This window comes from Rhinatrema bivittatum, chromosome 6 (assembly GCF_901001135.1).
Source record: "Rhinatrema bivittatum chromosome 6, aRhiBiv1.1, whole genome shotgun sequence".
NCBI lineage: Eukaryota > Metazoa > Chordata > Amphibia > Gymnophiona > Rhinatrematidae > Rhinatrema > Rhinatrema bivittatum.
Window position 1 is genome coordinate 254,909,308 of NC_042620.1, and position 25,595 is coordinate 254,934,902.

General features: G+C 45.5%; 1 protein-coding gene across 3 annotated transcripts in view; it reads left to right on the top strand.

Moving 5' to 3' along the window:
• Window positions 1-25,595, top strand: part of TGFB1I1 (transforming growth factor beta 1 induced transcript 1) — a 58,702-nt gene that overhangs the window by 21,761 nt on the left and 11,346 nt on the right. For all 3 annotated transcript variants that reach the window (XM_029606847.1, XM_029606846.1, XM_029606845.1), the window contains 4 exons: window positions 4,545-4,671; window positions 5,488-5,581; window positions 22,072-22,266; window positions 22,489-22,662. In XM_029606847.1, coding sequence (XP_029462707.1) covers window positions 4,545-4,671; window positions 5,488-5,581; window positions 22,072-22,266; window positions 22,489-22,662 — 590 coding nt within the window. The remainder of the gene's footprint in view (window positions 1-4,544; window positions 4,672-5,487; window positions 5,582-22,071; window positions 22,267-22,488; window positions 22,663-25,595) is intronic.

Genomic DNA, 25,595 nt, shown 5'->3' on the forward strand with positions numbered 1-25,595 from the left:
GAAGGAATGTATATGTGTGAGAGAGATTGGGAGCTGGTGTATATGAAAAAGGGATCCTGTGTATGTGAGGGTGCTGGCCTGTGTGAAGGGATTGTGTATGAGTGAAAGAGAGCCTGTGTGGAGGAGTGCGTGAGAGAGAGACATAGGTAGCCTGTGTGAGGGTGTGTGCCTGAGAGAGAAAGGGAGCTTGTGAGAGTGTGCATGCAAGAGAGAGGGACCCTGTTCGAGGGGATGTGTGTGTGTGTGAGAGATTGAGGGAGCATGTATGATGGTGTGTGTATGTGCTCTAGAGAAAAGGAGCGTGTGTGTGTGAGAGAGGGAGGAACAGAGGGAGCCTGTGTAAGGGGCAGTACTGAGAACGGAGTCAAACTCTGGGAGAGGAGATAGAGTGGAAGGGGTTGAGCCTAGAGATGGAGGGGAGAGATACTGGCAGGTTGAAGGAGTTGGGGCCTGAGAGGGCAAAGTGGCCAGGGGAATAGGGAGAGAGAGTGGAAGGAACACTGTTACAGTGAATGTCTAGGGAAATTCTGCTCAAAATATTTAAAATTCCGCATCTTTAAGTAATAACTTTTTTCTGTATTAATTTAAAATGTAATTACGTAAAGACCGTCATATAAATTGTGTTATTTTGACCAATATAAAGTTTGCAGAATTTTAAGTTTTTGTGCACAGAATTTATACTTTTATTTGTGGAATTTAAAATTTTTTTGCAAAGAATTCCCCCAGGAGAAACAAGTGTACAATTACAATTATGTTGCAGGAGAACAGCGCCTACCCTGAGGGTCAATGCATCTACTTCAAGAATGAAAGGCTTTGCTGGATCTGGATGGTATAAGCATGGATCCTGGATGAATTCCTCTTTAAGTTGCTAGAAATTTTGAATGGCAAGTTAGGTCCAGTTTTTGATATCAGAACCTTTCTTCATCAGTGCTGTCTGCCCCAATTCATCCCTAATTATTCTGCCCCAATTCATCCCTAATTATTCCTCCTTGGTGGAGCCACCAAGGAGGAATAATTAGGGATGAACTACCTATAGTAACTGGCGAACCCAGGAAACATTCCAGAGCCTTGAGACCCAGAGGTCGGGGCCACTCTAAGATGGTTTTTAATTTGTCTAGATCCATACAGAGGCCTTGATGAGAGATGTTTAATCCCCAAAAGGGGAGTTCTTTCTGTTCAAAAATACTCTTCTCTAACTTAGTGTAGAGGTGGTGTTTGCAGAGTATTTGCAGGATCTGCTTCATGTGATCCCGATGTTTTGTCAGTGACTTGGAGAAAACTAGGATGTCATCCAGGTAAACTACTATATGGGAGTAGAGAAGGTCCCTGAAGATCTCATTGACCATGAATTGAAATACTGCAGGGCATTACACAACTCGAAGGGCATCACTAAATATTTGTAGGGTCCATCATGTGTGTTAAAGGCGGTTTTCTATTTGTCGCCTTCACAAATTCGAATTAGATTGTATGCTCCCCGGAGGTCCAACATAGTAAAGATCTGTGCATTCTGTAGGTGATCGAAGAGCTCAGACATCAAAGGGAGCAGATAGCAATTCTTCTTTAAAATTGAGTTAAGGCCCCGGTAATCTATATAGGGGCACAAGGACTCATCCTTCTTCCCCACAAAAAAGAACCCAGCCCCGGCAGGTGACAATGAAGGGCAGATAAAGCCTCTGTTCAGATTCTCCTTAATATACTTAGTCATTGCTTATGTTTCAGGAGTAGAGAGAGGGTAGACTCAGCCTCTGGGTGGAAACTTGCCTGGGAGCATGTCTGTGGTGAAGTTGTAGACTTGGTGGGGTAGTAAGGGCTCCGCCTGCTGTTTAAGGAATACAAGTCTGTGTTACAATTGTAGACTTGGTGAGATGGTAAGGTCTCCGCCTGCTGCTTAGGCCGAGTATTGGGAAGGCAGACACTGGGCCCAGGAGCTTCTTCAGTTGACTCTGTGTTAGACAGTGCATCAGGCAGGAGACCCCCATCAAGAAATCTCCAGAGTGCCTCAGTTAATGTGGGACTGGTGCTGCCTCATCCAAGAAGTCCCAAGATATCATTATTGATAGCCCATGGCAGAACGTACAGGGAATTTGCTCTTGATGGAGCATGCCAGTTTGCAGTAGCCTGGTGGACTGGGTAACCCGGCCTGGCATAGACTCTCCGGTGACCAATGATACAGTGGTCACAGTGTACTAGATCCTCGGCTACGAAATTCCCAGCTGACCTGTGTCTAGGAAAACTTGTATGTGAATACAAGATCCCTCCCAGGAGAGGGAAACTGGGACTAGAATTTGGGGAGAGGACCTGGAGCAACCTTGGGTAGCTTCCCCTACCAACTTTAATTCCTGGTGTTTCCAGACTTGGCAGGTCAGCAGGTTGCAAAGTACCCCTGGGCAGCACAGTAGAGGCAGAGATTATGATGCCTCCTCCTCTGCTTTTCTTCAATCGAGAGCTGGCAGCGGTCAACTTGCATGGGCTCCTCCAGTGTGATGGTAGCCCCTTCAGTTCCAGAGTGGCTGAGTGGGGCTGATGGACTAGAGATCCTGGAGACGGTATGACAAGATGAACCCTTTTCTCTAGCCCGTTCACGGAACTGTGGATCTAACTGAATAGCCAGGCTGATGAGGCCCTCCAAGGTGGCCAGAATGTCTTGCCAACAAAGTCATCCTTTATGGATTCTGAAAGGCCTTGGCAGAAGATCATGGTTAGGCTGTCCTCTCTCCATTGGAGCTCTGAAGCCAAGGTTTCAAAGCAGCCTGCATACTCTCCCACTGAGGTAGAGCCTTGACGGATCTGGAGGAGTACTGTAGCAGTGGATGTGGTGCAGCAGGGCTCGTCAAAGATGAGGTGGAATTCTTTGAAGAACTGCTCCAGATTGGAAAGGAGATGGTCATCCCTCTTTCAGAGAGGAGAGACCCAGACCAATATATATATATATATAATTTCCTCCAGCCCAAGGCGCAAAAGAAAGAAGCTAGGCAAGGCCATCATGTTTTTCTCCCTCCTGCCTGTGGCACAGTATGAAGAGGCCTGGGGGACATGGGCATATCCCCACCTTTCTGCAGTGCAACATCAAGAGGCCTAACTAGACCTTCAATATATTTGGCTGCTGAAACAGAGGCCTAGAGTCTGTGTATGTGTGAGAAACAGTAAGTGTGAGAGAGCCTGTGTGGCGTGAGAGTGGGAGGGGGGAGAGCTAATGAGTGTGAGAGAGAACCTGTGTGTGAGGGGCAGAGAGCCATTGAATGTGAGCCTGTGTGTGTGTGAGGGGGAGAGAGCCAGTGAGGGTGAAAGAGCTGAGAATCACTGCCGTAGATTGTTGATTCAGGGAATATCCATTTCTTTAGTGTTAGCTAATAGTGTTAGCTATTTTTGGTATAGGGATAGTTTTGTATTGGGGGCTTCATTTTTTTTTTTATTTTGTGTTTTTGTAGACTCCAAGTCTTGAACACCCAAAAAAGAGTACAGCAAAAAAAAAGGCAAAAACAGATAGTGGAAGATCATTCCAAGAGGCCTGGACAGAGTCATTTGGAGTGATTGAACGCAATGGGAAAGTGTTATGTATTCTGTGTAATGAAAGTGTTGTGTTGTGTGTTGCACATCAAGTGTCAGACGGCACTTTGACACCAACCACAAAAGTGTTGCCAAACGTGGTGAAACTGAAAGAAAAGAGTTTCTTGAAGGGAAATTGAGGAAATATTCCCAGTATCTTAGTTTTTGCAACTATCTTTCTAGAACAAATCATCTGACAGCTGCCAGTTTTCAAATTTCACTGTGCATAGCAAAACATGGTAAGCCCCTCTTTGATGGGGATATTATCAAAACGGCCATGTTGTCTGGAGTAATTCCCTTTTTCATGATTTCCCAAACAAGGATAAAATTAATCCTCGCATCTCTGAGATGCCACTTAGCAGAAATACTGTTAAAGATCGAGTCCAGCGCATGGCAAGTGATGTTAGTCAGCAGCTCACCACTGACTTACAAAAGGCAGCCTGTTACTCCATGTGCTTGGATGAAAGCACAGATATAAATAATCATGCAAGGCTAGCAGTAATTTTGCGTTATGCTGTTGGTGACATCACGAGAGAAGAGCTGGTGAAACTGGTGTCTTTGCCTGAAAGGTCACAAGGGATAGATATCTACAATGCTGTGATGGAGGCTTTTTTTGTCACAAGACATAAGACCAGAAAAAGTGGTTTCAATTATTAGTGATGGGGCACCTTCTATGGTGGGGGCGACATCTGGTTTCATACAGTTATTTGTTAAAGAAACAAAACATCAAGTCATTCAGTTCCATTGTATTTTACATCAAGAAGCTCTGTGTGCCAGGGAAAGCAGCAAAAAATTTGACGATGTCCTCAAAGATGTCACAAAAATGGTGAATTACATCATGGCTCGTGCTCTGAATTTTCGACAATTTCAAGCACTTCTTGAGGAGGTTCAGGCACAGTAAAATTGTTTACTTATGAACGATAATGTCCGGTGGCTGAGCAGAGGACGAGTCTTGGAGAGATTTGTAGCCTGCTCTTTCCTTTCCTTTTCTTTTACAGATGAGATCATGTCTCAGTTTCCCTCAACTAAGAACAGTCACAGCAGTGGGGAGAAGAAGGCTGTGGATGTGTCAGCAGGGAAAGGAGAAGGTAGTACCAGAGGAGGAGAAGACAAACCTCCAGTAACGTGAGTCACACTGTCTCACTGACTATCTGTGATATGCAGATGGCTCTAAGCTGCTACTGTATCTGTTACAGAGTAAACTATCTCCCAAATGTCTTATCAACAGAGCATCATGTCCCTGACTGTCCATTGTAAATAGGATTACATATAGCACCAGATCTGAAGGGAGACGCTGAGCCAATCCTTCTTAAATTCTCATTGCAAGAAGGCACTTGTAGTTCCGAGTTCTTAAGAAACAGGAACTTAGACGTCCATGCACGTCATGGGTGGAAAAGAGAGCTGTAACTAGAAATTTTAGCATCTGGTATAGGCAATTGGATTTGCACCATTCTGCCCTCATCCTGATCCCTGCTTCTCTCTTCCTCAACCCCTTCCACTCTCCCACCTTACGCTGGACAGTAGGAGGCGAGCGGCTGTCTTCCTGGTATTTTATTCACAGCTGGCTCACACTTACAGTTCAGTCATTTTGTACCCCAATGGACTTTGTACCCTAAGTTGCTGACCCTTTTGTCCACCCCAAGTTACAGCCCTGGGTCAGCCTCTCCCAGAGCCATATAGTAACCTTATGGTTATCATCTGGCTCCGTTTTGGGTGGATAGGTTGATCCCAACTGGTTTTCTCCATTGAAATTGCAGCTACAAGTTCATGCATGAAAAAAGGTAAAAGCAGGACTGAATCAACTTATCCTCCAAAATTGGATCCAGATGGTAACCCTATCCTGGTTATATGTGCATCCTTCTTTTTACCTAGTCTGTATAATTAATAAGTTAGGACCCTGGCAGGAGTGCTGACTGCTCTCTGACCGTCCTGTTCTCTCAGGTCTTCTGGGCCCGTGAAGCCCTCGGCGACTTCCGCAACCCTGGAGCTGGACAGACTCATGGCATCACTCTCTGACTTCCGGGTACAGAGCAATGTAAGTGAATCAGACCAGCGAACGCAGGGATTTGGGGTTGGGAAAGTGAGGCTTTTAGCTACATTAGTCAGTGCTGCAGTAAACATAAAAGATGCATTTTGTTATATATTCAAATCTAACTTGCATATAAATGTCAGCTAAGTGGTAGCCAAGTATATTCTAGCAGAGAGCACACCGCGTCTGTCTGCATCTGCTGCAGGCTCTTTGGCTCTGTGTCTAGGCACAAGTGTAAGGCTGGAATCTGGGACTGGGGTTGCATGATTCCACCCTCTTAACGACATCCCTGGAGGCAGCCCAATAGCTCTTGAAAGGGCCATACCAGTGGCGGGCCCTGATGCTGCACCCTGAAGCAGAGCAGCTCAGGGATGCCATAAGGCTGAGCAAAATCTCTTCTCCCTCACCCAAAACCAGTCAGCCTGATCTCCCCTGCCACTCGAGCTATAAAACTAGCTGCAGTATCTCCTGTACAATCATGGCCCCCCTCCACCATAAATGTGCTTGTGCCGTGTGGACAAAGAATCCACCGAGATCCAAGGGGTCTGGGGGAGAGGGAACTATGGTATTCATCGGCCTCAAAGAGAAAGAGATCATACACCTCCCTCATAATACTAGAAAGGCTACCCCTTACCTGCACAAAGCATCCACAAACCGTCTGCCATGTGGGACTATAGGTCTGATGAATGCTGGGACAGTAAATAAGAAATTCTCTTAAGATTCATGACATCATTAGTGAACACCACATGGATATTCAAGGGGTAACTGAGACATGGCTAGACGAAATTGGGGGCTTCCCACTACACAAACAGTGCTCAACGGGCTTCTCCATAGAACAGGGCTTCCCAAACTTTTAGCCAATGTGATCCCATTTCAGCACTTGAAAATGCACCCCAGATGACAAACTAAACAAATTAGCAGGGGAGGGGGAGGCAGTCCCTCTCCAACAGTCAACCTTCCTGCACTCTAGCTGATCCCCTTTCTCAACCTCCAGGGACTCCTCCTCTTAATCTCCTACCCTCCAGTGGATCCCTTCTTACATCCCCAAGTTCCTCCCACCTCCCCAGCCTATCCCCTCTCTCACCCTCTCCAGTCCTTTTTGCTTCTTCTCAGCTGATCTCCTGTTACCTCCAAGCCCTTCTTATAACCTCCCCAACTGATCCCCCAGTTCCTTCTCCCTCTCATCCCTGGCCACTCCCTCTCACTTGCCAGCCTCCCCTCCTCCTCCCCTCCAACCCTTTTCTCACATCCTCCAGCTATCAGCTATCCCCTCTCACAGCTCCTCTTCCTCCATTCAAATCTTCTGTCATTCACCCTCTTACCCTCCACGGCCAATCCTCTCCCCACTCCTACACCCTTTCAGCAGATCCAGCTCTCAAATCCCTTCTGCATCTGATACCTCCCATCTAACACCCTACATCCAAATATCTCCCTGACCAGGGACAGCAGAAGTGTTTTCTTCTGGGCCCTGGACAAAGGTGGATGACAACTGGTGGGAAGAGAGGGCAGGCCGATGACAAGGGCAGCATTTTTCTCTTGAGTAGGTTCAGTGGTGGGGTGAGGAAAGAGAAGCAGCGTGCATGTCTTTTAGGAATTTGCCAAATTTTCAATGCTCCATGATTCTGCACAGTTCAGCCATACAGATGGCAATGCTTTCATTACACTCTTGATTGTGGCACTGAAACCTTTGCACGATGATGCACAGAGAAGGCTTGGAAATAGGCCTTTAGCAATGCTTATGGTCTCCTCATCGTGTTTGTCAAGGTTGGCAAGATCAGTGAACTTATGGTTTTATGTTTTTTCCTCACGGTAAAGAAAACAGACCATTTTGGTTCCAAATAAAATGACAGTCTCTCTAAGAGTCCCAGTCTTTGGGCTGTCTCACCAAAAAATTCTTGAATATGACCAACAGTGAACATAGCTGCAGGTGAATGCATCGCCTTGAATTCCGTACACGACCCTGCCTTATAAATGCTCGCTGATCCTGCCGGGACAGACCCATCGAGAACTGTGCATTCCTGCTGCTTGCGCACATCAGCAGCAGCAGAATCTCAGCAGAAAATGGATATAGAATATTAGGTGACACTGGCAGATGTTAATGAACTTTCCTTTATTTGCACTAGCACCCTCTTTACTGGGGAGCTGCACAACCAGCAAAGGTCAAAGAAGGAACCAAAACCAAGGGAATGTCTATCACAGAACCTGAATATTCAATATGACTCGAGTGCACCCTGTTGCAGACATAACATTCAGAAGCACAGACACCAAATACGCTGGAGCTAGACTCGGATGGTCTCGAGTGAGCTTTCTCTCCAGCAAGGGGCTTAGGGGAAGGAGATGACAGTAACTCTGAGGTGTTCAGCTACATAGGGAGGGACGGGTTCCTTTTCTGCTCTTCAGGCTCATAAGAACATAAGAAATGCCATGCTGGGTCAGACCAAGGGTCCATCAAGCCCAGCATCCTGTTTCCAACAGTGGCCAATCCAAGTCACAAGTTACCTGGCAAGTACCCAAACATTAGATAGATCACAAGCTACTATTGCTTATTAATTACCGTCATAGCAGTTAATGGATTTTTATTTATTTTTTACTTTATTTATCTGTTTTTATATACCGATATTCACCCGAGGGTATCACATCGGTTTACATGATGTTTAGTGAGATAGTGTGTTTACAGGTTACATTATCTTTACATTGAGGCAATATGAAGCTGGAGCGAATTATGCAGAGAGGTATAGTTATGAGAAGGGTAGGATTATAAAATGTAGTAATAAAACATTTTCCCTGTACGTACCCGGATCAGTCCAGACAGTGGGTTGAGCCTCCTGTCCAGCAGAGGGAGACAGAGAAAGTTTTCATGACAGTAATAGCTCGACATTTTATTTAATTTATTTATTTATTTAATTAATATTTATTAATTTTCAATATTCACTTCCAGCAAATATAATACAATGCGTAGATTAACATCCATCATATAATTTTTAAACAATAAGACTTTTCATCTCTTACTCAGTCATTCATAACATTTTATCTACTTTTCCAAGAAATTGGGGGAGACATTAAACATGGCGGTTTACAAGAAATTTTTACATATTTTGCAAAAGCATTTTGACAGTCGTGAGAATGCAACAGAAACTTCTATATTAGCTACGATAACTACAGGTTCTGGGGGTTACTAGGCTCAAGAAACCTCTGTAATAGGGCAGGTTCAAAGAAAATATATTTCGCATTTAGATGCTTGATTACACATTTGCTGGGGCACCTCAGACTAAAACTGGAGCCCTTGGCCACAACATCAGACCTGAATGCCAAAAATTTCTTACGTCTCTCTTGTGTCATTCGGGATATATCCGGGTACATCCAAATTTTACTCCCATAATATACTTCCTCTCTATTTCTCATATATCTCTTTAATATAAGATCCCTATCTGAAGGAAAAGTACATTGAAGAAATAAGGTCATTCTTCTCTTAACTTCTGTTTCGGTGGACATTTCCAGAATCTGAGTCAAATTCAATACATTTTCTTCTTCCTGAGGTGGTTTTTTCCCTTTTTCTTCCTTATTCGGTAAATAGTATACTTTTGAAATCACTGGTAATCCCTCAGACGGAATCTTCAGAATCTTTATCATGTACTCCTTCAGCATATCGTATGCAGATATCTCTTTTATGTATGGGAAATTCAAAACCCGAAGGTTCAGATATTTAATTTGATATTCCAAGTTCTCTAGTTTCTTCACACTTATATTCTCTACTCTCATAGTCTCAAATTGAGCTTTTTCCACTTTCTCCATACGTTGTTCCATTCCTTGTAGGGTATTAGTATGTTCCATTAAATTTTTCTCAAGATTCAGTATTTTACTATTAGATTGTAGAGTAATATTTGTCAAATCCATAACTGCCTTCTCCAGGCCTTTTATTGCATGCCACAGCGACTCCAGTGTTATCGTCTTCGGCAATTCAGCAGGGGTGTACATTCCCATCAGAGGCCTCTGGGCCATTTCTCCCCACCCTGTAGTTTCCCCACTCACTATCTCCCTGATAGCGTTTTCTTCCTCGTCTTTACTGGCTTGGGGTAAGTTACTCTTCATAATATTTTCAATTACAAAAGTTCCAGGCATTAATTGTAGTTCGGGTGTACTTACCCCTCCGAGCACAGCTTCAGACGGAATCGGGGAGGGGGGGATTATCGGAGCGCCGGGACTAAGGGTGACTTCTTCAGCCAGCAAGGCCGAAATCCACCCAAAATCGGCGTTTGCAGCGGCTGCTTCCACCGGCGTTTTTCCTGCTGCCTCGGCGGCAAAAAACGTTTCAATCCGTGTCTGGCCAGCTTCAGAGATCGGCGACGAAGATGAAGCTATCGCCTCTCGGAGCTTGGCTTTTCTCTTTGAGTGTGGCATCTTGTAAAGCAAAATTTTCTAAGAAATCACGGAGCGAGCGTCCTTCGCAGCCTATCACTCGGCGGCCATCTTGCTCCCTCGACATTTTATTTGACTGTTATGAGGACTCATCGTGAGATATGTGCGAGGTAGTAGATCTGGTTGTTGTAGGTCATTGGGTATGCCGTTAATTTAACTATTGGCTGGGTAGGCTTTTCAGAATAGCCATGTTTTTAGTGATTTCTTGAACAGTTGTGATGAGGGTTCCATTCTGAGATTTGCTGGTAGTTTGTTCCATAGTGTGGGTCCTGCAATTAAAATTGTTTGTTGGCATGTTGAGGTGCATTGTGCTTGTTTGTTGGAGGCAATGGAAAGTAATCCGGAGTTGTTGGATCGTAGGTTTCTTTGGGAGCAGTATGGATGGAGGGTGTCCTTTAGCCAGTCTGTTTTTTCATTATAAAGGGATTTGTGCTTTAGGGTAAGGGCTTTGTATTGAATTCTGTGGGTTATGGGGAGCCAGTGGAGGTCTTTTAGTATTTATTTATTTATGTTTTTTATATACCGGTCTTCTTACATTATATGCAAATCAAATCGGTTTACAGAGAACTATTGAAAGGTTTGCTTGGGAGCAATTACATATAACGAATAACTTTTTGAACAAACAGATAAATAGAACTTTTTAAACAAAAGTTAAATAGAGAAATATATTATATAGTATGGGGGTGATGTGGGTGGAGCGCTTGCTGTTTGTGAGGGATCTGGCAACCGCATTTTGGAGTAGTTGGAGTGGCTTGAGGGTGAAAGTTGTGAGCCCAAGTAGGATGGAATTACAGTAGTCAAGTTTGGAGAAAATGAGGGCTTGGGGTACAGATCGATAATCTTGACTGAGAAGTAGGGGTTTGATTTTTTTGAGGACTTGTAATTTGAAATATCCTTCTTTTATTATAGTGTTGATGTAAGCTTTTAGGTTGACTTCGGAGTCTAAGGTGATGCCTAAATTTCTTGTTGTTGAGACGAGATGGTTCGTGCTTTGTGTGGCTGTGCAGTCTTGAAGATTCCATGCTGGTGGTTTGTTAGAGATGTGTAAGATTTCCGTTTTTGTGTGATTGAGGGTGAGTGCTATTTGGGATAGGAGTTTTTCCTCTAGGAACTTATCCAAACCTTTTTTAAACCCAGTTACACTAACTTCTGTAACCACATCCTCTGGCAATCCATTCCAGAGCTTAACTATGCGCTGAGTGTAAAAAAAATTTCTTCGATTTGTTTTATGACAGAAGCCAGATGGAACTATATTTGCAAAATGGTTTCTTTTTTTTTTTTAAAGGACAAGCTGATCTAGTCATGTTTTTTTCCCCACTGCATGCAGGGACTTGTATTCTTGCTTTTGTTAGGAACTGAACAGGGAAATCAGAACTAAAAGTCCATGGATGCAGTGAGCCAAAACCAGGTCTGGATCAGTCCGTCCTGAAAAAATAGAGCCAGCTGGCGGCCCTAGATGCAACTAAGTCACCAGTTGCTTAGTTCTCAGGACATTGGCACGCAGTGAGAGAAAATATGCACAAATTGATGGGGAAGCATCAGCCATCCTATCAGGAGTCAGGAATTCCACCATTACAGCTATAGCTATAAGGTAGAAATACAGATAGGTTATAAGCTGCTGTTAGGGTTGAATAAGGACAAACCCACGCTTCATATGATATCTGCTTGAATACTCTTCATTGTAGTTTTAGGAAACTGATCACAAATGCTTCTCCTGGGGCTGGCCTGGTAGCTCAGCGGCAGGAACATGTGTTTGATTCCTTGCTCAGCCAGGGCAAGATACTGCAGAGGTAGCACTCACAGCCCCTAGGGGGTTGGGAATCATATCCATCGCACAATGGTGACAGTGGATGAATTTAGGGTCCACGATGTCTGGCCTCTGGAAGGAATCTTGTTGCATGGCCCCTGACCAAGGACTGTTGCTGCTTTGATTGGCCTATGTAAGTTGGGAAGGAGATAAAAAAAAAAAAAAAGGGAAAAGCCTCAGATAATTGCAACTAAAGGCTCATGGCACCAGATCCAAGCTCTAGTTGGCTCTTTTTGAAGTGGAAACATAGCCTAGTGGATAGAGCAGTGAGCTATGAACCAGGGAAGCCAGGGTTCAAATCCTTCTGTCACTTCTTGTGACTTTGAACAAGTCACGCTACCCTCCACTGCCTGTCATACAATCTTAATACCTGATTCACTTAAGGGATTTTCCCATAGACACAAAATGGGAGAAAAGCCTTAATGAATCTGGCCCTTAGATTGTAAGCTGTCTGGGAACAGGAAAATACCTATAGGACCTGAATGTAATCTGCTTGAAAAGTGGAATATAAATCAAATCATTAAACACAGTACCTGAATGTAATCTGCTTTGAAGTTGCCGAAAAGCAGAATACAAATAAATACCGGTAAATAGTTTCAACTGAGCTGAAAGCCCAAAGTAGCAGGAGGAATCAGTCAGATAACAAAATGCTTCTTTCTTGAACTGATTGTCCATCTTGAACTCACTGTCCATCACTGCCTGAAGTTCTGATGCTGGACAGAATGCCAAGATCACCCCTTCCATGCCAGTGATGTGTCATGGATGACACAAACGGACTGGGTCCTGTCTAGGGTTGCCAACTTTCAACTGCGAAAATTCCAAACACTTTCAGCGCACGGAGTAAAATTTTCAGCTTTGTCCTTCCCCATGATGATTTTAGTTTAAACTTTTATTACTTGTCTTATTACTAGAAAACTGTGCACAAAGCGAGGTACAACCAAATGATCCCAAGTATAAAAATACCATTACCATTCCATTAGAATAGTCAGGAAAACTACAAATACTTAACAACTGCCACACCCACCATTAGGAAAACATGCATTTGATTTGAAGGAGAATCAAATACTTGTCATTTATCAGGTCAGTCAGGATTTCTAATAACTCATTAAATCTATTTTGCCCCATTACTGTTGCTTATCTCTTGAGCCAGTCATCAATCTCATAGTAAGACACAGATGAAGTCCAAATTGCTCCATCCAGTCTGCCCATTTGAGATTCCTCTGCTTTAGAAGATGAGAATACATATTCCCATACACAATCTGACGCCAACTTCTCCCCACTATCTTGTCTTTTTTTTATCTGATGTCACACCTCTTTACCCATCACTGCCATCACAGGGCTGGTGCAAGGGTATGAGGTACCCTTGGCAAAGCTTACAGCTTTTGTGACCTCTTTCTTCATACACAATTAAAAATGATGCATTTATAACAGATTTTACATGGAAAAAATATGACTTATAACATAAATATTATATTTACATGTACTGCTGGCTACTGAACAGAAAACCATTCCAAAAAAGTCACTTGGAACCCATATGGTATTAGGCCTGTTGTAATGTGTATTGGGCATGAGCTTGGCCACCAGAAAGCCATGAGTAAACTGAATTACAATTACAATATAGTAAACCTTCCAAAACAAAACAGCACTCAAACAATAAAAATCCTGCCTAAGAAAAGACAACACTGCAAATGTTACATCAGGCTCTAAAACCTCCTATTAGGGAACAGAACAAGGCAGGCTGCTAAGGATCCCTACACAAAAACTACAGGCTAACAGAATATCTCACCTTGGTCACACATGCAGAACACAGACAGACCCTCACCAAATATGGAAAAAAGTGACCATGAAGTATAAATAGAAAATGCAGTTAGAAAACACAATAAGCCAGACTCTGTAAATAGGGCAAGAATGGAAATACAGAAACATCATCATTCCTCACAAAATAAACAATAAAGCCAAGAAATATAAAACATTTTAATAGTAAAACCATATTCAATATGATTCATAAAAGTTACAGTATGATTCATAAATATTTCAAAATAGCTGATGAAAAGAATAACATCCAAAATTAATAACTCATATTAATAATGTTAAACATTTACCAGACATCAATAAAATATTTCAAAACAACAGACATATCATATAAAGTCCAGTAATTCAAATGGGGTAAAAAAAACATCCCAGGACTCCATACCTGTGAACTTTAGATTTCCAGTCACCTTAGATTGTTATGGATTACTGGGGAAGAGGGACAGTGCACACGTTTTCCGCTCTCTCATACATGCACACTCTCTAACATATACATGTTTATTCTCTTTCTCACAAATACACTCTCACACACATTCACTGTCATACATACTCCACCTCTCTCTGACACACAAACTCAAACAAGCATACAGGCACTCACAAGCTCTTGCTTACATGCTCACTCTCTCTCACTCATACAAGCTCTCTCTGTCACCCACTCGAACAAAACTCTGCCACTCACACACTTACATACTCACTGACTCTCTTCCTCCCACACGCACATACAGGCTCTCTCACACTCACTGACTCTCCCTCCCACACACACGCATACAGGCACTCTCAGACTCACTTTCTCTCCTCTCACACACACATACAGGCGCTCTGACACTCAGTGATTCTCTCACCCTTCCACACGCACATACAGGCTCTCTCTCACTCACTCTCGCACTCCCTCCCACAAACACATACAGGTGCTGTCTCAATGTTTCTCTTTCCCTCTCGCACGCACATACAGGCTTTCTCACACTCATTGATTCCCTCTCTCTTACACACACATATACATACACAGTCTCTCTCACACACACAGGCTCTCACACATTCTTCTGGCCTCTGTTTCATCAAACCTATGTCCCCCTGGTCCTCTTGTGCTCCGGGTGGGAGGGGTGGTGCTGGTGTCCTTTACTTATTGCCCTGCGAGAAGGAGAGGTGCTGGTGGCTCTACTTCCTGTTGTGCTGCAGGTTGGGAGAAGAGGTGCTGACAGCCATATTTCTTTTTTGTGCTGCAACAGGAAGTGAGTTTGATGTGGCCTCTTTTCTTGGTTTCTGTAGGCAGAAACCAGGGAAGGTAGTGCCAGCGGTCTCGCGGGGCCTTTTATTGTTAGTCCATGGGCGGGAGGATAAGTGCCAGCAGCCCAACTGGGCCTTTTTTTGTTGGGCTGAGGGCAGTAGGGGAGGTGCCAGTGGCCTTTATTTATTGCCTCGTTGGACAGAGGAGAGATGTTGGCAGCTGCACTTTCTCTTATGCTGCAACCGAGAGGAGAGGTGCCGTGGGTGGAAAAGTGAGGTGAGTTGAGGCATTGGTGGCCTCTTTTCTTGTTTTGCCACAGGTGGGATGCAGGAGAGGTGGTGGCAGCAGCTCCAAGGGTCCTTTTATTGTTGGTCCTTGGGAGGGAAGATAGAAGCCGGCAGCTGAGCTTGTAGCAGGGAGCATGCGCAAGTAACTTCCTGGAAGTTGTATGGCGCCACCATTGGCTGTGGACTTAAACCACAGCTTCTCCAGCTACACCAAGTATCACAATGAGATAAAGGCCAGGAGAAATGCTGATGCATGCTTCAATTCATCCTAAACATCCTAAACCCACTACACCACTTAGGGAAAAGGAGTGATATATTCAGCCTTACATATAAATATTAGCGCCAATTGACAATAGCAGTCAATTACATTCCAGCTGAGATCAAACTGTTCTTCCTTTGCATCTGATTCAGCAGCTCTCAGTTTTTTTGCCTTTGTGTCTATCTTAGTATATCATGTGTAGGTTTTATCACTTGAAAAAAAGCTTTTCAATCCTTTTTCCTTGTCACACTGAGTGACAACCGAACACAGTTTTCCTGTAAACTTTTCAGTGTCAAACATTAAAATGGTCCTGAAATGAAAGCATTAATGCATCACATCCTATTCTGAATTCAGGCATTTACTTCCTGCCCTGACTGCATCAATGCAGTCGTACCTGGGAACTTTAGGTTTAACTCATCCTGAAATTAGCGAAGTAGCAGAACGAGGAGGGACTTTGTGGAAAATCATTCAGCATTTTCTGGTAGACACAAAGTGCCAGGTATTGCTGCATGGGCACCGATGTGCTTGTCATGCAGGTAGGTACCTCCAACAAGATAAATGGAAGGAAATATGAAGAGACTAAACTATGTGCATGAAATATATGTGTGTGGCAAGGAATCTTTCATGCACATAGTTGCTGCTAAGTTGTGCTTCTTCCTATTTCCTTACCTTGTCTTGTAGTTCTTGTAGATTTTATTGATTTGACCATTAGTAGTGCTTTATTGATTTGATGTTTGTATTTTGTTTGCATGGTTTTGTTGATAATGATGTCTGTTTATTTTGTACTCCACTCTGAATTTTTGTTTCCCTGTACATTCCTGGATCAGTCCAGACCGCTCGGTTGTGTCTCCCTTCCAGCAGATGGAGTCAGAAAAAAAACTGAAAGGCACCCCCTCTTAACTTGGTGTGCTACCTGCGATCCTCCAGTATTTTCTCTGACTCTCAGCAGAGGAGGTCGACAGAACCTATGGTCCTGATCCTATAAATTATTTCTTCCCAGAGTTATTAAAATCTCCTTTTCTTTTTACAAGCAACTTTGGCTACATCAAGTTTGTTGGAAAAAAAAAATAAGAAGAACTTTTTTGTTTTGCCTTTGGTCCCTAACACTACCACAACAGCTTCGGTAGAGGTAAGGCTGGAGCTGGTCGCCCCGATAGCCTAATTCCCGGAGGCATGATCTTCTCTGGAGGGGGATTAACCAGTGGGCCGGTCCCTCCTCTCTGCACCCCGAGACGTGGCTTTCCTCGGGTGCTGCGTTCTGTGCTGCCTTCCAGAAGGCTGAAGTTCGGCAGTGCTTACTTTTTGTTGGGGTGCCTCTTAATTCTTTTTCCTACCGCGCTGCTTAGACGCCTCCAGGATGCCGCGGGGGTTATCATGCATGGCATGTGGTGAGTTGGGGCCGCGTCTTTTGTGCGACGCACTGTGTGCCCGCTCCCTGGCCCGTCGGGGGTTTTTGGGGCGATTTTGCCACGAGGATCAGGCCGACGCTCCCGATTGCGAGTAGCTCCGTCCCCGGCTTGTGCGGGAACGGTGACCATTTTGTCCGTTCCCTGCCTGCCTGCAGGGGGAGGGGAGTCTCCTCATTCTCCGCTTTCTCTTCCCAGCTTAAGTCCGGTTTGACCGCGTGGTCCGAGTCCCGCCTCCCCTACGAACTCGAAATCGGCCCTCCCCCGGCGGACCCCTTAAAGGACCAGGCAACCTTTTCCTCAAAATTTATATTATTAATGCATAAAGCGTTCTTGAAAGCTGAGGCACAGCAGCAGGATGTTGAGCCTCCTCCCACAAAGGTCGCTAAACACGCCGCAGCCCCGAATGCCCCTTCGGTCCCTGTATTGACTCCGGATCCTGGTCCCTTGGGGTCCTTCCTGGACCCGCTCCTCCAAAATGCAGATGGGGATGTTGATGAGTCCACCTCGATAGAGGGGGGACGATCTCCGTGTTTTCCGCTTATTTAGGCGGGAGGAGCTGGATCCCTTGATTCCTCATGTCCTGGTTGAGCTGGACGTTGAGGTACCACAACCCAGCTCGGAGCCTGTCAAGGGGAATCCGGTCCTCTCGGGGCTGCGGGCCCCTCCCAAAACCTTTCCTTTTCGCCTGATGCTCATGCAGCTGGTAACCCGAGAATGGGAATCTCCTGAGGCGATCCTGCGCGTGGGAAGGGCGATGGAAAAGCTCTATCTCTTGCCCGATGAGTCCTTAGACATCCTCAGGATCCCCAAGGTGGACGCGTCGGTCTCCGCGGTCACTAAACGGACGACCATCCCCGTAACTGGGGCGGCTGCTCTTAAAGATTTGCAGGATAGATGGCTTGAGGTTCTCCTCAAAAGAATCTTTGAGGTGTCCGCACTGTGTGTTCGGGCGGCGGTCTGCAGTAGCCTCATGCAGCGGGCAACCCTTGGGTGGGTCCAACAAATGCTCATCTCCCAGGAGTTGCCACTGGATGAAGCCGATCAGGCAAATAGGATGGAGTCCGCGATGGCTTACACTGCGGATGCATTATATGATCTGCTTCAGGCTTCTTCCCGCAACATGGCTACTGCAGTCTCAGCTAGGAGGCTCCTCTGGCTTTGAAACTGGTCAGCTGACGTTTCTTCCAAGACCCAGTTGGGCAATCTTCTTTTTAAAGGAAAATTGTTATTTGTTGAGGAGCTGGAGGCCCTTATCAAGTCTCTCAGAGAGAACAAGGTGTATAAGTTGCCGGAAGATAAGCCCAAGTCCTCCAGAGCCTTTGGTACGGCGCATTCCCAGTTTCGGGGACAGCGCAGGTTTCGGCAGGCTAGGGCTCTCGCCTTTCCCACCCGGTAACAGACTCAAAGATCTCAGTCTTGGCCTACTTCCTTTTGCGACTGCAGGCCCTTCCGTGATGGGGCTCTCAAGGAGCCATGGGGGCCAAGCCGTCCCAATGAAGGTGTGCAGACCCTCTCCCTGGTCTCAGTGGTGGGCAGCCGCCTCTCTCTTATTTCTCGAGGAGTGGGTCAAGATTACATCAGACCAGTGGGTCCTCAATATAATCGAAAACGGCTACGAGTTGGATTTTGCCCGCCCGTTACGGGATCTGTTCCTAATGTCGCCCTGCGGGTCTCGAGCCAAGCAAGAAGTGGTCAGTCAAACCCTGGATCAGTTGAAATCCCTGGGAGCCATTGTGCTGTTTCCTCCGGAGGAGCACAGGTCCGGCAGGTACTCCATCTATTTTGTAGTCCCAAAGAAAGAGGGATCCTTTCGTCCGATCTTGGACCTGAAAACGGTCAACCGGGCTCTTTGGGTACCTCGCTTCCGCATGCAGACTCTCCGCTCGGTCATTGCAGCCGTCCACACCGGAGAATATTTGGCCTCTTTGGACATTACCGAGGCATATCTTCACATAGGGATCCACGAGCGTCATCAACGATTTCTCCGGTTCGTGGTTATTGGGGAACTATCAGTTCCAAGCGCTCCCGTTTGGGTTGGCAACTGCTACCCGGGTCTTCACCAAGATGATGGTGGTGGTCAGGCGGGAGGGGATCTTAGTTCACCCCTACCTAGACAATTGGCTCATACGGGCAAAATCGGAGGAACTCTGTCAGATGGCGGTATGCACGGTTCTGCTCCGGCTCCAGTCTCTTGGTTGGATGGTCAACTTTGCCAAGAGCCAGTTGGTACTGTCTCAGGTCCTCAACTTCTTGGGCGTATGCTTTGATACTTCGGTCGGCAAGGTCTTCCTCACTCGGGAGATGATGTGAAAGTTATGGATGCAAATCCATCAGCTATTGTTGCTACCCCTTCCCATAGTGTGGGATTATTTACAAGTACTTGGTTCCATGGCATCTACTCTGGAATTAGCTCCCTGGGCGTTTGCGCATATGAGACCGTTACAGAGGGCATTGCTTTCTCGTTGGGATCTGAAGTTGGAGAAGTTCCACTTACGGTTGCCCCTTTTGGAACCCGCCAGTTCCAATCTCGATTGGTGGTTGATCCCGACCCACTTGCAATGGGGTGGACGGGGGGTGGACCAGGAGGAACCATGATAGATGATCGTGACGACGGATGCCAGCCTCTCTGGTTGGGGAGCGGTTTGCCAATCACAGTCCACTCAGGGCCGCTGGATGAGTTATCAGGCGACATGGTCCATAAATCGATTGGAGACCAGGCCTGGCGTTACGTGTCTTTCTCTCTCTGGTCTGTCAGCATTTGGTATGAGTCTTGTCGGACAACGCGATGACTGTGGCCTACATCAACCGTCAGGGGGGAACTAAGAGCCGGCTGGTGGCCTTGGAGGCCAACCAGCTCATGGCCTGGGCAGAGCGCCATCTGATCTGGCTAGCAGCCTCTCACATAGCCGGGGTAGACAACGTTCAGGCGGATTTTCTCAGTCGACAGTGTCTGGGTCCCGGCGAGTGAGAACTGTCCGAAGCAGCCTTCCGGCTTCTCACTCATCACTGGGGGGTTCCGCACCTCGACTTGATGGTGACTCAGAAAAATGCAAAGGCGGCTCAGTTTTTCAGTCGTCAGAGAGATCACGGGTCGGAGCGGGTGGATGCCCTCGTCCTCCCATGGCCTCGCGACGTTCTGCTGTACGTGTTTTCTCCCTGGCCCCTAGTGGGCAAGGTCTTGCGTCAGATAGAAACCCACGTGGGGTCCGTCATCCTTGTAGCTCCAGTGTGACCCCAAAGGCCGTAGTTTGCGGATCTGATCAACTTGGCGATCGATGGTCCAGTGCGTCTCAACCATCTTTCGAATCTTCTTCGGCACGGTCCAGTATTTTTCGATCGTGCGGATCGCTTTTGTCTAGCGGCCTGGCTTATGAGAGGAGACAGTTGGGAAAGCGGGGGTATTCTGATTCTGTTATCTCTACCCTTCTGCAAGCGCGGAAACCGTCTACGTCGCTTGCCTATATTCGTGTCTGGAAGGTTTTCGACTCTTGGGGTTGCGGGTTGAATGTGCCCCCATGTCGGGCTTCGGTGGCGTATATTCTAGCCTTTTTGCAGGATGGCCTGAAGAAAGGCTTGGCTTGCAGTTCTCTCAGGGTGCAGGTCACGGCCCTAGGGTGTCTGCGGGGCAAGGTTGACTGTGTTTCACTGGCAGCTCATCCGGACGTGTCCCGTTTTTTGAAGGGGGCTAAACACTTGCATCCTCCGGTCAGGAAAGTCTGTCCTTCGTGGATTTTAAATTTGGTTTTCCGTGGCTTATGTGGTCTTCCATTTGAGCCTCTCAGGCGGGCCACGTTGAAGGATCTAACTCTCAAAACGGTTTTCCTGGTGGCAATCACCTCCGCAAGGCGGGTATCGGAGATTCAAGCTTTGTCGTGTCGAGAACCTATCTCCGTATTTCGGAATCGGGGGTTTCTCTATGAATTGTGCCATCTTTCATGCCTAAGGTGGTCTCAGGTTTTCATTTGAATCAGACGGTAGAGTTGCCAGCTTTCTAGAATTTGGATCTCCATTCTCCTGCGGATAGGGATCTGCATAAATTGGATGTGCGGCGGGTTCTCCTTCGCTATCTGGAGGTGACCAACGCTTTTCGGTTGTCTGATCATTTGTTTGTCTTATGGAGTAGCCCTAAGAAGGGTCACAAGGAGTCCAAAACCACTGTTGCTAGGTGGTTGAAGGAGGCCATTACCTCCACTTATATTTGTACCAGCTGTGCTCTTTTTTTTGCGTTTGTGTTTGTTCCTCTGTGTCCCCCCTTCTTTTTTTCTACTTCTCCTTCTTTGCTGTCTCACCCTGTTTCTTTCCTGTCTTTCTCATTGTTTGCTCCCCTTCCCCTTCCCTTCTCCCTTTGTGCTCCATCCTCACCCCCCCCTCACCCCCCACACACAATTTTTTGTCCTCTACGCTGCCCTCCCATGGTTGCTTTAAATATAGCATGGTTCTGCACCAGCAATCCAGCACAAGCAGCTATTGGGGGGGAGCAGGTAGAAAGTGTTTCCGTGCCACTGCATCCACCTTCTCAAGCGATCCGTCGGTTCCACTTGTTTTATGCTGAGAACCAACGGGCTTCAGGAAGAGATGGGAGCAGAAGTTACTTCCCTCACTCCCAAGTAGCTGCTCAAGCTCTGTGGCCAAGGCCGCACTGATTGTATTCTTAGAGCAACCACTGGGACCTGGAGATGTCAGGAACTCTCCAGAGAGCTCCCAGCTATGAATGCAGTACTTTGTACCACGAAATCAGGAAGGCGTCACTTTCTGTGATGTATTTATGCGCTTTTCCGCCCTCGCAAGCACTGCTACATCTTGTTCTTCCTCATAGGGATGAATCACTCCTTGCCCTGACTGCATCAGTGCATCGCTTTCTGCCTTTAACTATTTCAATACATCTCTTCTTGACACAAAAGTATTAATGCTTCACTTTCTTCCCTACATCACTTGCCCCTCACTTCCTGTCATTGCATTGCTTTGTCCCTGACTGCCACCTATTAACTCATCAATTCCTGTCATGATGGAATCAATAAATTATTTCATGCCATGACCAAAATAATGAATTATATCCATTATCAACTCCTGTAATATCAATAGCAACACAACACTTCCTTCCATGAGAATATTAATATGTGGTAGGATTATTACAATGTAAACAATCCCACAATTGAAAGGATAGTGCTATGGGAGAGAGAGAGAGAGAGAGAGAGCATGTAAATATATTCATGTGTTAGATATTTTAATGTTTATATTTGTTACTCAATATTTTCCAGTCTACACAAATATGTCTCAATTCTAGGTTCCTCCCATCAATCCTCCTCAGACTCAGGGCACAGTCCCCACGCCGCAGCCAGTGGTGCAAACCACAGTGCCTCCACAGAGTGGGAATCTGGACAGTATGCTGGTAATGTTACAGTCTGATCTGACCCGTCAGGGCATCTCCACAGTGGCCAAGGGCTTGTGTGCATCCTGCCAGAAACCCATTGCTGGACAGGTAAGGAGCCATCACACGCTCTGGACAGCTGTTGTGACAGAGATGGGTTGGCCTTGATCTATATACTTCTGGCTGTCTGTGATAGCGACTTATTGACTTTACCCTTTGTTTTCTTATCACAGGCCAGTGTAGGCCTCAAACTTTGTTATGGAGTTGTCTGTGATGGAGAAAGGTTGACATTGCCCTTTATTCCTGTCTTAGGTGGCATGTTCTTTCTTCTAGGTAGTGACAGCACTGGGACAAACCTGGCACCCTGAGCACTTCGTCTGCAGTCATTGCCAAAAGGAGATGGGAGGCACAAACTTTTTTGAGAAGGATGGTCTGCCCTACTGCGAGAAAGACTATTTCCACCTCTTTTCCCCACGCTGTGGACTCTGTAATGAGCCCATCTTAGATGTAAGTGAGCTTAATATCTTCAAAATGTAAACAAAATATTAAAAACCTGAGCCATAACTTCTTATATCTCTCCATTCTCTCTACTGATCACTCTGTTTGTTTATTTATTTATTTATTTGTAGAGTTTTATATACCGTTATTCAGTAGAGCCATCATAACGGTTTACAAAATATGCAATATTTCTATTGTATTCTGTTATCCCAACTATATATTCTGATATCTCCATTACATCTTCTGATAATTCTGCCATATTTTGTGTTACTAGTGTGTCTTCAGTTACCTCCGTTGAATTTTCTAACTGCATTGCATCTTCGATATCTACATGTAATGTCCTTTTTGGTGCACATATAATGATAGAGTTCTGATGTTAGTTGGGAGCAAAGCACTAGCCTCTGTGAGTTAAAAAATCTAAACGGTGGTCAAGCAGATGGTGAACTGGCACAGAGGCAAGGATTTTATCCATAAAGTTGGATAGGGAAAACTCCACAAAACATTTCTTTGCCCTCTGTTAACCCTTCTGACTGCACCACACTTCTCTCAAACCCTTGGAACAAAGGAGGGTTTCACTCAAAAGGTATTTTCAAACAACAAAACCTTTATTTTCTGGGGTTTCCAGCAGTCAGAGATAAACAAATATTTAAATTTATCTGATTAAATCAGGGTTCACAGGTTCACAGCATGGATTTAGCAACAACAACAACAAACACTCTTCTGCTAAATCTTCACCAAAAATACCTCCCATTCTTCCTCAGTTCAGATGAGATTCAGTACTCACATGTATTCACAGAATTTTTCTCAGTCAAAGTCCCATTAGTACAGTTCCCATAGGATTCCCTCAAGGCTGTTGTAGTTCATATCCCTCCTGGGATGCCTTTGGACATTACCCAAGAGCCCAGTAATGGTTCACTGGCCACCCATGGCTCGGCCTTGCTGGATTGAGTAGACCAGCTGCCCTCCTAGTTTCTGTGAAGCTCCCCACTCCCCAATCAATCTTAGAAAATATGCAGCAAGAACCACTTTCTCACGCTGAGCATTAGCTTATATTGATGCCCAAGGAAGGCTCCCCGTACTGGTTCTCTCTCAACATGTTCTTTTGGAGGAATAAAGCAAAACCCTTTAATAAACCTTTGCCACAAAGACTCATCACCATAACCCATAAGTAGAAGTCAAGTGACATTCCTTAATATTTTTCTCAGGCACAAAATCCTAGTGACAAGAACCTGATTTAGGGCCTCCTTCACATACAATATGAGGGCAATTTTCAAATCCATTTAGCAAGATAAATACCTATTTACCCAGTTAAAATGATCTGTCTAAAAATTGCCCTCTTTTACCTGTCTAAAAATGCATGTGAGCTTCCACAGTGCGTGTATTTTAGCTGGGTAAAAATGAGGCGGGGGGTGGGTAGAAACAGTCCGCATACTTGTGTGTTTTAAGGGTGGCTGTTCTTTAGATGACATTTGAGGAGGGTCCTATTACTCTCTGTGGTTCATATCAATGATGTCATGTCTAAAGGATGTTAGATGTTGAGTTGATAGCTGCTGGGTCTGTTGTGGTAGATTGTATAGTTATAATTAATTTTATTTGATTGTATGACCTAGGGGCGGCTCAAGGGAATCTGCTGCCTGAGGCGAAGGATGAGATGGCGCCCTCCTGCTCCACCCCGGCCCCCCTCTGCCCCCCTCCCTTTTCCACACACACCCATACATGTATACACACATACACTCATTCACTTCTCTCCCTCTTCCATACACACATGCACTCTCATTGCCTCTTCTCACCTTGATCCTCATTAGCCACAGGAGCCTCCTCTTTCCCCAGGCCCACAGGACATACGCTCTACTTCCTCCTTCTCCTCCAGTATCGTCGGCCCGCTCTGCCCTTGTTTTACTTTTGGTGCGCGGCCCAGCATTGTTGCTCCTCCTCCTGCGACTTCAGTTTCCCGCAGAGTTGGGCGACGCTCCTGCTCGTCTTTCTTGCCGCTCAGCACCGGGCTTCACATTTTCTTCCAGGGGCACGGGTGCTGATGCTTCGCCTCCTTCGAGCGCGTGCTGCTCCAGGCCCTTTCTCTTCCGGTCTTCTGCAGCGGGGCACCCGGATTTTTCGGAGACCAAGCAATTCATTCAGAATTCCGGAGTCTCCAGGCCAAATCCAGAGAGTTTCCAGGGATGAGTGTGAGGCAGCCGTGGCAGGGGCAGGCAGTGTGAGGCAGACGCCAGAGAAGCATTTTTTTGCTGCCTCAAAATTTTGCCGTCTGAAGTGGCTGCCTCACCCTGACTTCATTATAGAATCACCCCTGGTATGACCTATGATGTAAGATGTTATAGTTTGGGCGATACTAGAACTCACTTTGAGGTTTCCAGCATAAAGCGAGAATCAAATGTGAAAAATAAAATAAATAGTATTTGGCATTTTCAGAAGTATGTGCACTATTTTATCCCTTCCATCTGTCTTCCTCTGGCCACATGCACAAACATTGGGTACAAAGTATGCAGGCACTTTTAAAGCATATGCTTTACACTACCTAATTTTAAAAGAGAACCTACCTGGATAAAAAATACCTGCATATTTTGCAACTGTATGAGCTATTTGAAAATTGCTCCCTATATATTTTATACATACTCTGAGAACAATTTTCACAGAAATTTATATGGATAAAAAGCACCACGGCTCTTTCATTCAGGGTGGTGGGATGAAATCTCCTCTGCTAACCAGTCCACAGTGAAAGGGCCGGTGAATATGGGGGATTTCAAGACATTCCATGCATGATAAAAATGTAACATCTGGTCCCAGGCAAGTGTTATATTTTTACCCCATACTAAGCCCATTAATCAACAGAATCTAGAGAATATATGGAGCATACCAGACTATTTCTTATGGGCCTAGTAAAGCCTAATTTGCATATGAGGCTCCCTCATTTACATATGAGGTCA